Source organism: Anopheles gambiae, chromosome 2, assembly GCF_943734735.2.
Source record: "Anopheles gambiae chromosome 2, idAnoGambNW_F1_1, whole genome shotgun sequence".
NCBI lineage: Eukaryota > Metazoa > Arthropoda > Insecta > Diptera > Culicidae > Anopheles > Anopheles gambiae.
Genome location: NC_064601.1, coordinates 109,106,233 through 109,119,853, shown reverse-complemented (window position 1 = coordinate 109,119,853; position 13,621 = coordinate 109,106,233). Strand labels below are relative to the sequence as shown.

The 13,621-nt window shown below is 44.6% G+C and overlaps 1 protein-coding gene across 7 annotated transcripts in view; it reads left to right on the top strand.

Moving 5' to 3' along the window:
• LOC1270118 (PE-PGRS family protein PE_PGRS16) overlaps positions 1-13,621 on the top strand; it is a 67,979-nt gene that overhangs the window by 42,007 nt on the left and 12,351 nt on the right. For all 7 annotated transcript variants that reach the window (XM_308790.5, XM_061648614.1, XM_061648612.1 and 4 more), the window contains one exon: positions 1,973-2,343. In XM_308790.5, coding sequence (XP_308790.5) covers positions 2,259-2,343 — 85 coding nt within the window. In that variant the 5' untranslated portion in view covers positions 1,973-2,258. The remainder of the gene's footprint in view (positions 1-1,972; positions 2,344-13,621) is intronic.

The window sequence follows — 13,621 nt, the reverse complement described above, 5'->3', positions numbered from 1 at the left end:
ACTGATTTTGCCTCCATCGTCAGAACGAACGAAGCGATGATACAAATTATTTCTTATCAAATATCAATTATGTTCACCCTCCCGACCATCCACGATCGATTCCATCGAACAGGGCCCACCCCAAGCCCATCCCCACTCATCAATCTCGGTTTACTGGCGCAACGAAACGTGACAAGCGAATGATAGGGCGCGCCTCCATTTAGCCGCTGCCATAATTTTATCGATTTTGGTGGTCTGATATTGTTGTGTATGTGTTTTTTTTTACGAAACAACCATTTGATTTGAGCTATGGACAGCAGGGGAGCAGTGGGACGTGATTCTATCGTAAACATAATCCACCGAAAGCAAACTACATGCACATTAGCGCGAGCTTCATTATTAGTAGTTCAGCGAAGGGAACGGTTTTGCATGACTTGTTTAGCTGCGGACAGGAATTTACACACACACACACAAACGCGACAGCCTCCTAAGCCCAATTTATGATCATTGTTATGCATTTATTCAACCATTCCCTAAAATTACTAATCTGTCAATCGTTCAATTAGTACGCAATAAAACACAAACCATTACAATAATTTTATGCAATTGCTGTGGTTTTTTTTTACCACCCGCGGTTGTGGGTAATAACAACACCGACCGCTCGCCATCGTTTTATTATCCATCAAAATCGCTGCAGGAGAAAAATGGTAAACGAAGCAGCAAAAAAAAATAGTACCAACGTCGTAATTTTGTCACTTCTTTGTTTAGGAACGTTTTTGCTTCCCTTTTGTGTGTGTTTGTGTGCTTTTTATCTGTGTGCTGCTGTTGTGTACACATAAACGCTCATTTTACCCGGTTTTGCAGTTATTACGTCCCCAGGCGTCGAACCGAAATTGTCGGGTCGAAAGATAAATATTGAACGAAACAAAAGGCAAAAAAGCCGTTGGTTGCTTTGACGATTTCGCACGATGGTCAGAGGTATAAAAAAGAAGATGGCTGACGGAGGATGTGAACTGTCACCTCGCTGTGGGCATTTCCTCTCTCTCTCTCTTTCTGTCTCTCTTTCTCTCTCTATGTTTTGCTTTCAAATTGCCTTCAATTACATTTTATTTTGAATTTACTTCTGTTTTACAACCGGTCGTCTGCTTTTTCGCGATAATTGAAGTAATAATTTGAGAGCCATTGGTTTCTGGCTTGATGTATGATAATTTAACTGTAATAAATTCATTTATTACAATCTATTTTCAAACATTTTGAATGAAGCTTTTGAAGAAAAAACCCATGCCAACAAAATAAGCATTAAACAGTGGCAAAGAAATCCTTGGAAAAGAACATTAAATCATAACCTCTGTACCGTTTTCATAATTGTTGAACCAAATAATAACCCAGCCAAGTTATTCCGGCACACAAACACACACACACACACACACAACCTCTAAACTTTTCTCCATACATCATCTGCCGCAGTGTGGCAAATGGTTTCGTAAATCATTCCGAATTGCTTTGTCGTCCAATATTGTCTCGTGCGCAAAGTGCGATCAATATAGCAAATAAAAAAAAACCTCCAAATCCTCTGTTTTACTCCAAAAAGAGTAGAAGAGACAGGAGACAAAAAAATATACAGAAACAACTCAACTTGTATCAACTTGTTGAAAATACGTGCCGCACGAAATCTGTGCCACTTTTGCTACACATACACAGTCTTTGACGCACCAACGTTTCGTGGACGCGGCACGATTTATGCGTTTGCCACCACCGCCACCACCACCCAGCACAACAGGGTCGATCATTCGCTCGTCGTTGCCATAAAAACGTAGCAGGATTTCCGCTGTAATTTAATTAATTATATTTTATTACTATCTCTGCTTCCTCTGCCTGTTCTCTGGCTGCTCCGGTGAAGTCGTTCCGTTGTAATGTGTTGTTGTGTGTGTTTTTCTTCCTCATCCTTTTATCACCGTTTCTCATGTACTCTTATTTTGTCTTCTTTTTACAGAGCTTCACTCCCGTGCGGCAGCTAGCTGTGGCAAAGCGGAAGGGCAAGAGTTTCCGTCACGGATCGTAGCATCCCGGCGTAGGGCGGTGTGTACGGTGTACGTCTTCCGGTCCACGGACTGTCGATTTCGTTATTACACCGGAACCTCCGCTCCGGCAAGGGCAACAGCAGCAGCAGCGTCAATCAAATCTGCGACTTCCATACGCTCCCCCTTTGAAACTTATCCGCACAGCCAGGCGGCACAACTCCACTGCGGAAGGTGCTGAGCCGAGTTCCGAACCGCACGATGGAACTCTCTCGGATAAAAACCCTTTACTGTGGGTTAATATTTCAGCTGCTCTTCACACTAGCCCTACCGCTGCCCTACACAAGTGAGTATTTGTGAACTGGGGAGGGGGGGGTGTTTTTCTGTCCACTAAGACACAGACAAATACAGCATTTGCCACACCCGGTTTTGCTTCCAAACTTCCAAATCCAAACTCCAAATCCATCCTATGGGGGGAGAGAAGGGGTGACACTCAATTCAATAAAATATAGCAGAAGAAAGTACATTCTAACAACTACCACCTCCCCACTACAGCACCCAAACACTATCGCACCGTTCGATGTCTAGTGAAACATGACAACATTTTACCCGCCCAAATACCGTTCGTGAGGAATCGGACCAATATTTGGGGCGTCGGGTAGCTTACTTTGTAACACGGTTTACTTCACGTAGGACCCTCTCCCACCCCCCTTCCCGGAACACACGAAAGGTTGACAGAAATTTGCCACTTTTATTTATTGCCTTCTAATGATCCATGAAATGAGGTTTCCGTGTGGATGGAACTGGGTTGCAAACTGGGCAGGGAAGCCGAGTGGAAGTAAGAGAGCAACTTTCCATACCCATCCCCATCCAAACATCCACCGACAGACACACACACACAGGCACACACAAACACACAGACACACGCACACGGGGTGAACCATTTCCAGGTTGGAAAGCCAATCAACCTCACAGTTTGATCCATTTTCTGGTCGGCGGGTGGCCCACGGGGATGGGTTTTTTTTCCTCTCTTTACACCGAAGCTAAAAATCATTTACCATTTACTCCGCCTACACACTAACCCCCCTCGTGTTAGTGGACATGTTTTGATATGGAGGAAGGGAAAGTTTGTGGCGAAGTTTAACTTGTTTTATTGGCTGCAATGTAATGGCGGACTGGCAACCCATTTCGTGATACCTGTCTGCCTTTCTGTGTCCCATCGGGATGGGGTAGGGGGAAATGATGATGGAAATTTATAATTGTTAACGCAATTAAATATAATTGCTATTATTTTTTAGATTCGTTTATCAGAGTTTGTATTTTTTGAACGAACATTGATATACGTTTTAAGTGTACTACGAACTTACTGAATTTTAATGTCAGATGTCGCTACTTGTTTCTAAAATGTTTGTTTAATCAGGCAACACTTTTATTTTGTAGAATCAGCTTTCTGATTTCTGAACCACTTTAACTCATTTCGCTACAGTGCACACAAAACTGTTGTTGTAAGCTCCAAGAATTGACAATATGTACAACGGTTGTGCAAAAAAGTAATCGAATTTCAATGAAAGTTTATCAGAATCATGCTCTAGCTGAAGGATTTTGGAGGGATTTTTATCTTTTTCGTGTAACGAGCTACGCCGTCATGCCGGCCTATGCAGGCTTTCGGAACTTATTCGGTTGCCAGATTCGAAGGTACAGTACGAAGCCGAAATAATAGATACCGGGGACGGTTCAGACGAGACTTGAGCCCATGACGGACATGTTTGTAAAGTCGAGCAAGATGACGACTGTACCACAAGAACATATCCACAAGAACTTAAATTGATATGTACCACAAGATATCAATTTAAGAACGGCGCCTGTATAACAAAAACATAAGCCACTTCAAGCATCTCAATCAATCCGCTAGCCCACCACAGGCTTCCATTGAATCCCGATAGAGGACAACATTGTAGTGGTTTCGTGTGGATAGCCGCCCCGATCCCGATCGGGCCAACGATCTTCGATTACACATGAAAATTCTCGATCGTGGCAAAGGTAGTGCTTGTGTTTTTATTTAATTACCATATTCCGGGCGAACGAAAGAGTGCAGTTGATAACGTCTCAACAGCATCTGTAAAAACGTACTTAGTAGTTTAAAAATCACGCGCTGTTTAGCTCAGTCATTGTTATTTTGAATTTGTTTCTGTTCTGATCGAATGGCGCATAATCTAGTTAACCAGCTAACATCACCAATTAAGACATTCACCTGAAATGGAAAACCATAGATGTTGTGCTAAGGATAAGTTGCGAATGTTTGACCAAAAACTGCGTTTAAATTCGATTGACAATGGTACGAAATTGTTGATATTTCCAATAGAATGCTTATGCGATATTGAAAATTAACCGTGTGGAATTATTGTGAAATTATTTAATGATTCTTCTTTCATTCCAATTAAAAACATCTTAAAAACAGATTGAATTTCACCGACATTCACACTGTACAATTATGTGTAACATAGCTAAACACAAAGCTGTAACCCGTAAACCATTTCCACCGCATCGTTAATACAGTTATCTCCGTAATTATCCCACTGTCAATTAGTTTCTGTGTGGCCCCGTGGATACACGCTCCAAAATATTTGACAGCATACCGGCAAACCCCCTCTCACATGCAAACATGTTTTGAACATTTCCCGTCCACTCCGCCATCCACCACAAACCAGCTCAACCGCCTGCTTCGTCCCAGACAGAGCGCCTTTACTACACGCCTTTACTAACCCATTTTCCACGGTCAAGCACAAATGGAACGCCAAAACCAGTGGATAAGAAGGATTCACCCCGTTTTCCTTTTGGTTAATGTAATGGCAAAAGCAACTACTGACGAACAATCATTCTGCGGTATCATGCCGTTGGGCCGTTGGGTTGGTTGAGCAAAAGCAAAAGCGTTCGCTGACAAACGGTTACCGTTGTATCGGTCCCGTACCACACAGATTCGGTCTTGACATGTTCGCCTCCTTTTTTTTTGGCCTGTTCAACGTTCATCTAGGACAGCCATGCAACGCAATATTGATATGGCAGCCAGAAGGGGCATAAAAAGGAATGTGAATAGTAAAGCGATCACGGAGAGGAAGGAAACGCTTACACCAGTCTGACAGCCGTATTCCCTTACCATTCCCTTACCCAGGCCCAGGCTGTCTGGCCAAAATTTGTATGCACATCCATACATGCAACAGGACAACATTGTGCAGCAATGGCAATCCGAATTCCACCAGCCGGCGAGTCTATTCGCCCCGTACAAATCCGCAGATGATAGCAGGGTAAGGGCGCGGATGCTTCCACCCGCAGACACATCGCCCACAAACCTCTCGGATCGCAAACGAACCGTTTAAGATTCAATGGGACTGCTTCCTATTATTTGCTTGGCTGGGTGAAGCTGCACAAATGTGTGTGTGGCGTTGTGTTGAGCGTAATTTTTGTCGAATTTTCCTCACCAACCAACCGACCAGGGGGCGTTAGATGAATGCAAAGGGTTGGAAAATTGAGATGGGTTTTTTTTGTTTCATTTTCTCTCTATTTGGATTCGCAGGCGGAGAATTTGGCTTCCCAGGCCAGGATCCGGTTTGAGGCCACCAACCAACAAGGACATACAAACATACAGATTCGTTCGAAAAAAATAACCAGCCCCAAACGGATCCTCTGAAAAGCATTCGGAAAAGCGAACGGAAAAAAGGAGTAGAGTTGGTGCCCCAGGCAAGCTCTGTATAATTAAGTATGGAGATATAATGGCATACATTTTCTTCCTCTCCATCCATGCCAGCCTTTACCATCTACACACACACATCCCCTATCACTGTTTTTGCGTTCACAGAAGGGGGAGGTGCCTTCGGGGGCCCTGAAAAGCCCACCCCGAAATGTGTACCCCAATGGCGTGGACAAGTGATAATTTATGGTTATGGCTTTTGACATGACATCTGTTTGTGCCACGGTCGTACCCAGTACGCTCGCTTGTGTGTGGTGTACTGTGTGACGACTTATTGGACAAGCTCTGTTCGTTTCTGTCGGAAATGCTTTGAAGCACGATCGGAGTGGATTTGGATTGGAGTTGAGTTCGAAAATGGACTAAAGGCACAACAGCAAGCAGTAGTGTCTGCATGGAGAAAGAACCACAACATCGATGCTGCCAGTAATAACAAGGAAACGCACATGGTGCGGCGGGCATGGGTTAATCTATGAGAATTGCGACAGCAGTAGCTTTGTGGTGGAATATGTACACAATGTATTGTACTGTTTATACCGTGCAGTACTGTGGATAAGTTCTCACACTGCAATTGAGGTTAAATCTTTTTTTAAATTGTTTATCCTACCATTGACAACGTGTCTTAGTAATTAAACTAGTAAACAAGCAATGACACATGCTTATTCCGCTAGATGGCGCACTGCTCGCAAAAGCGTTAAAGTTTATCTCAGCCGTAGATTGCTTTGATCGCTTCAGAAATATATCGGTGTGCATGCAGCAACACGATAAAGTATCACCTTGCTTCGCCAATACCTTCCCACAGCAATTTAAAGAGATTTGCACTAAAGTGGATAAAGTGCAAAATCAGCTTTGAGCCAAACAATTGCACACCTTCCCTGGCACTCCACCCAAACCCCGCCCCCCCCGCCCCCCGTACCATGGCTTTACAAAAGTCGGCCTACTTCGGTTTATTTCTCGCAAACAACAACCAACCGATAGAAACGTCCGTTGACAACAACGTCCATGCTATTTCCCATTTCCTGCTGCTGCTGCTAGTTGGTCCACATCGTTTAATGGAAAGTGCTGCCGTAAGCTTGAATAAAGATCCCCATGCCCATTTGGCTACGGTATTGAGTGGCCAGAAAAGGGGCTGGGGATTTGGTAGAGGGGAGGGTTATAAGTAGCAAATGGACCTGGAGATAGGACGGAGTACACAGTATCGGTTTAAATTTTCTTCGACGTGTCGGGTGTTTGTAATCTACTCTCGGCCAGGACGTAGACCCAAACGGTTGCGAAAGCATGAAAATTATCTATTCCATTAACACTGCTGCAGAGTCGCACAAACAAACACAAACGCATACACACACATTCGGTACATTAAATCGATGCTTGTCGTAAGAAGCAAAGTCTGCAGCCTGGTTGTGTGGTGATATCGGGGACAGTTTTTTTCGTTGTTGTGTGCACACTTCTCCTTGATTGTACTCTCCCTTTTGCTGTTGTGGGATAATTGGTGCAAGATGTTAAATTAAACCAAAGCATCTCGGATAAAGGGATTTAATCCTTCCTGATGATATGCAAACATTCACCAACATGATGGCGCAAACCTTGAGCGTAAGCTAGCTTGATGACCTGATGAAGACTGAAGCTCTAGTTGAAACTATTCCCAACTCATTGGAATTACTCGTCACGAAAAGGCGTACATGCTTATGAGCATTTTGTTTGTAAATTGTATAATGAGCATTCAGTTTCAGCAATTACTAATTTAAAAAAAATCTTTTTCATTACGCGTCATCAAATATTGAAACAGTGTACAATTTCAACATCCACCCCAACATGACCTACAGTGCGTAAAATTTTAAATTAAAGCTCCACCTCCAACGATATGCAAACAAACAAACGGCACCACCAGCAGCACTACGAGTACACAATCAAACCTCAGCGGACGCACAAGCGACATTGATAAACAGGAAAAAAAAACAAACAAAAAGAGCGAAAGCACGATGGGAAAACAAACTGTACATGCATATAATTAATTTCGGCGTATCACGCGCTTACCTGCCTGCCTGCCTGCCTGATTGAAAGAAGGACGTCGCTGTTTCGCGCACGTTTCTCGCACCTTACCAATTCATTTCCTGTCCATAAGAGCGTACACACACACAGTACTCCCGGCAAGTGCAATTAATATAGAATGAGTGGGAAATGGTTTTTTTTTAGCGCCGTTGGGTGCATTTTTGTGTGTTTCTGTGTGGGTAAGCCCTCCTGTGTGGGATAAGTATTGCGAGTATGGTGAAGCACACGAAATTGCTGTTGAAAATTTCATACGTGGCGGCTTTTTTGCACATATACCGCTGTAGGTTTTTTTCCCCCGAAAAGGAATTTCATTAATAAGTAGAACCTTACTTATTTTAATTTATTTAAAAAAACCGTCATTCCCCAATCGGATTAATTTCCCGCCATTGATTGCACATTGCTGCTGCAGAACGTGACCGGCAAGTAGGCGGTTTTTTTTCGCAAAGCAAGCTGCAATCAGCCCATCACCTCAGGATGAAGCACCAACACCGTCCGTCCGTCCAACAAGCTCGAACAAGCTACCGCTGCACGCTGGTTCCATGGAAACGCAAAAAAACGTGACCGTGAATGGAAAGTGTTCCCCTTTAAAACCCCCCATTCTTTCCCCGTTGTTCCAGCCGAAAAGATGCCATTTTTACACGACAAAACAATGCCCGATTGCAACAAGAAATTGGAGCACGTTTTACACACTCCCTTGACCCCCCCCTCCTCTCTACACGGTATAAATCCCTTTTCCTCGGCTGCTGCAGTGATAGAGTATGTTCGGTGCGCTCGTTCACTCTGCGCCAAACGTTTGCGCCGTGCGAGATAATACACTTTACCCTTGGTACAGTAGTACCAAGAGCCGTGCCATCTCAAGTCTCAAGATCGTTCGTGCAATCTTAAATCGATTTGACGAAGCAGTGCCAGTGTGCCAGCGTGCGAAAGTGGAAAACAAACCATTCTATGGGACTATTTTTTGTTCTCCCCAGAACGAATGCGTTTGTAGGGCTGAAAAACGTACCGCTCGTTTGTGGTTGCAATTTGTATCGAATGACTCGAAACTGATGGGGCGGGGAGGGGGGACTGGCACATAGAGCACATAAGGCGAGTTTTTGCTGCGTTATCTGTACTGTATTTGCTTAACCCTATACGAGACGAGGGGGTCTATTTTGCATATTAAGCATAAGCAGTTGTGTTTAAGGTTTTTGATGTATTTTATAACATAATACTAGTAGAATAACATTCAATTACTCACTGAAAGCCATTCGTTAAGTGGGGTTGTTTGAAAAACACATTTAAAATCTTAAATAAATGAAAAATTCCCTTCTACGTGCACGGTCTGTCTTGGAAAACCAAAAGAAAAGCATAAAAAAGTAGCACACTATGTGTAAGAAAAACATACACCACAATCCCTCTTCCGGTGAAGCTAACAGATGGTTCTGCTCATCATATCTAATGCCCTAGCGCCATCCGCCTTTCCCTTCCCTAGCTCATTTTCGCTCGGCTGGAAAATATGTTTAATGTACGTAAATTTAAATTTTTGCTTATCTTTGTACGTGTGTCTGTGTGTGTGTTGCTACAGTGCTCAGCCGCATGGTTATCTTTCTCACGTGCATTTTGGGCTTTCTACTTTTTGTCCCATTCCCCGCCTCCTCCTCCTCCTCCTCCTCCTCCTTGGTCCTTTATCCTTGGCGACCATTTTCCACCCGGTTGCGCTTGTTCGCTTTCAAACACACACACTCGGGATCGGGCGCTCGGTGGGTTAGTTTTTTTGCCATGCCACGAAAGTTTGCTGCTACGAACTGGTGGAACCATTTTTTTCACCCTCCGAAAAGGGTGTGAGGCTGTGAGGTAATGGTAGAAGGGGCTTTTCACCTCATTTTACGCTCCTCACTTTTAGTGCACTTTTCGCAAAACCGGGGGATTCTACCTACCCCACCGAGCGGTGTGCCGTTGTGTCAGCGCTTTTAGCCGATGCACCGGTACGTGTGATACGATTGTTTCGGGGACGCGCTTTATTGGCACCATTTCCGGTCAGTCCACGTAGGCAGAACCTGGGAGAGAAAAGCTCCCAACGCGCCCGTCATGTGGTGCTGTGCACAGGCACATTACATGCTCATTCCCGCTAGAATGCACACAGGCTAGAGTGACGACGAGTGTTAAACGAATTCAAACAACTAGTTAGTGGAACGTGAGGACGAGTTTCTGTCAAACTTCTGCTTCACTCTCGGGTGAAGCAGACAGAAGATTTTGGGAAAAGTGTAACTAAGCCTAGTTGGTCCGTTTCGGTAAGGATAACTTTCGTGCCTGTTCAACGTGCCTGCATCGGCAAATGTGTTCGTATTTTGATTCTATTTTAAAAAGCACTGATGCAACTACCGTTTTTTTTGTAGTAAGTTGGTCCTTCAGAGTTTGCCACTTTTGCCGTATGGAGCATTACACTTTGAAGAGAAAAATATACTGTGTAACTAGGGCTAAATGCTCGCCGATGTGCCTCTTATATTATTCATTTTTATTTCACTACCATACCCTTAGAGAGTAAAATAGTAAGCAAGCTCCATCTAGCGGCAAAAAATGCCCCCACCGTAGCATACTTAATCCCTTTAGTTTTGTCTATATTCATCACACACACAAACACACTCGATCTAAACAGCCTTTTTTTTTTCGACTAACACTTACTTCACATGCTACCCAATTTATTTTGGCATACACAAATTGACGCTCGGGAGCGGGCGCTTTTTCACTCCAACTTTCTAGTGTACCGGCTCTGCACGACGAAACACGAGATTTATCGGCTACCCTCTATCTGGATCGTTCCATATTTCTCGTTTGGCTTAAACCACCGACACTGCTTCATGTTGCGTCTTACGCTCGGGTGTGTGCCCCACATCCCCATAATACAACATTACCCATGAACACTCTACCGGCACGTTACCGAGCTGCACGGACACCCTCCGGGTAGATTGATGCGGTAGAACCATCAGAAGCTTTTCTCGCAGATTATGGTTATGTGCTGCTTGGTAGCTTCTTCTATATCCATCCCTGCAAATCCATCGTTTTGTACCTTGCGCACCAAGCACACTCCGACCCTGTACGCGACGCCCGATCGGGCGTGACGGGTGGGCAAGAAACGGTGGAAAGATGGACCAATTTTACCCCCTATCCTTGATGGGCTTATTCCTCTGCAACGAATGGATCATTATTACTACGTTCGTGCATGTTGTGCTTGATGTGGGCTGCATCACTCTGCTGTCGTGTTGTTGCTGCTGCTGTTGGCGCTGCTGCTGCTGCTGGTGCTACTACTAACGAAGCCCTTGTAAGTGTTGCAGTCCCAAAAAACCGGTGTTGAGGGAAGGTCCCCCAAATTGAGCGTACTACGGACCAGCCTGCACGTACTACGGATAAAAAGCTAAACCATCATCTATCTAGGATCTTTTACATAACCTCCAAACTATCGAATTATCCTCCGGTGTTGTGGCTCGTCCTCTTCCGGCCAGCAAGCCGTTCTTGCCATGCTCTGTGGCCGTTGTAGTCGGGCCCCATTAGTCTAGCTTTTCCTTTAAGTTGATGGTTTTTTTGGAAGGGGTGGGTTTTGCTGAAACTTTTCCGTGTTTCGTGTCTTTTTGCCTATGTAGATCTTTCACCAGGCATATGCATGCTTGCCACCATCAAAAAGCCACCGGTTTTTGGGAGATTTCAATTTAGATAAGACCACGTACTACGGCCACTCGCACGTATTTGTGTGTGTGTGTGTGTTGGTACAATTATAAAATATTGCTTCCTTTCTCCTCACTCTGCTTCTTCATGTTGCCCGCTATTCCTTAATCTGACTGTGTACACCTCTTCTATATCTAGCGATCTCGAAACGTCATTCACGGCACGGCACACTGGCAAACTGACCGTTTTGCTGCTGCTGCTGCTGCTGCTGCTAGCGTGCAATGCTGGATCCAAAAGTGGAAGCGTGGGTCATTATTATGCGACCGAAAATCCCCCATTAAGTCCTAGAGTGGACTGGAACCTGGAATGGTAGTAGCTGGCCGCCACGCTACGCCACCACATTAGCTTCCCGTGGCCTTTAGTGAGCGAGTGTGTTATTTGGAGATTAAATTTGTTTTTCCTTTCTTCACCATCACCATAGGCCTTTTCCCCGTCAACCGCTCTGTCCGTTTTGCCACTAGCATATGTCTGTGGGCTTCATTATGGGTTGGTTTTTTAAGGTACTTCGCTGAAGCTTCCTAATGTCGCGTGTCGTCCAGTGACACGGAAACCACTCTTTCCCGGTTCCATAACTTCCTGCCGTCCTGCCGGTGGTCGGTTAGTTTATCTGATGTAGTTTCAGCTTTTAAAATGACCGCTAGCTCTTAAAACGTCAACCAGGGTATGGGGCTGGTTGGACAAAAAACCCCCATGTCCAATTGTGGACGGAACAGAAATAAAAACACGCGCCACTAATGAAGGCGGTAGTGATACGTGAGAACTGTGGATGTTTGTTTTTTTTTTAAATTGAAATAAAAAATGGACGGAATGGGAAGTCATTAGGAAAATATGCAAAAAAGACGAATTGGAAAAGAGCACAAAACAACGGTAAGGTGAATCCAGTGGCGCCATCTGTTTAGAAATTCTCAAACCCATATGTTTGCTCAAGAATAATTTAAGCTAAACCAATAAACTCTTTGCGAAACATAATTCTGTGTCTTAACGGCTGCTACTCTTCCACTCACTGTTTAATTGTACAATAACCAAGTTTAGCGTGCGACAGCACAAGTTTAGCCTTCACATTTCAAACTAACACACACACACACAGCCACTCAACTTAAGCAAGCATCTAAAACACTTACGCAAAACTTCCACAATGTCTCCAGTGCCCCGAGCGCGGGCCCAGGTCACGTCGTTCAGGCAGCGCAGCTGCCACAAAGAAACACACCAGTGCGCACACCGGTCACAAACAACAGTCCTGCTGCACACAGTCTATTGGCACACGTATACCGCGGCGCTAGAAGTTGTTCCATCACACACTGCCCTTGAGCACAATATCATATGCTACTGCGATGCGATGCGGCTGAAGGTTTCCCGCCTGCTTCTAAAGAAGCGGTAGCCCCTAAATGTAGGCTATCGCTATCGCTGCCGGTACAACTTTCTCGCGGCGACAAGCCACGCCACGGAGACTTTTGTCTCCGCTTCGTTTCTTTTTCCCCGGGCCAACCAACGTGCGCGTGGCGATTGAGCTCTCAACTCTTTTGCAACGTCTTTTCTTCAAAGTTTGTGTTTGATTTTTCTTATCCAGTTTGGTAGGTTAGGTTTGAGTGTTCACAGCACAAGCGCCTTTGCATGTGCGATGCGTACTGGAGCTCGTACTTGTAGACGATTAGCACTTGCGCCTTTATTTATTTCGTTTATTTCCAACTTTGCTTCCTTTTTCATGATTTTGTTTGGTGTTATTAAGAAAAAGTTGCACTCTCCTACAAATATCAGTGGTGGAGTTGAACCGGGTGGCATTAATATGCATGTGTGTGTGTGTGCATATGTGCGAGGACGGTTTATTGCAAGCTACTGCAGCCACCGAAACGGAACGGTTTGGTTCCGGCATGCATAATCATTAGGGTTAATTTGTTTCAAATTTGCTTCGCCAAACTAACGAGGCAGTATGGACAAGAAAAAAGTGCATAATGGTATGCAGTCGGGTCCGGAGAGTTCGTCCCGTGTTGCCATTAATGGGGTGCTGGGCTCCCCGTGTGGTGAAACTTTGCACACTAAATTCTAATTGCTATTGAGTTTTGGAATTTATAGTTCAACTATTTTCGTAACGTTGGAGTTCCGTTGGTTCGGCACGAGACTGCAGAGGAAGAGGAAC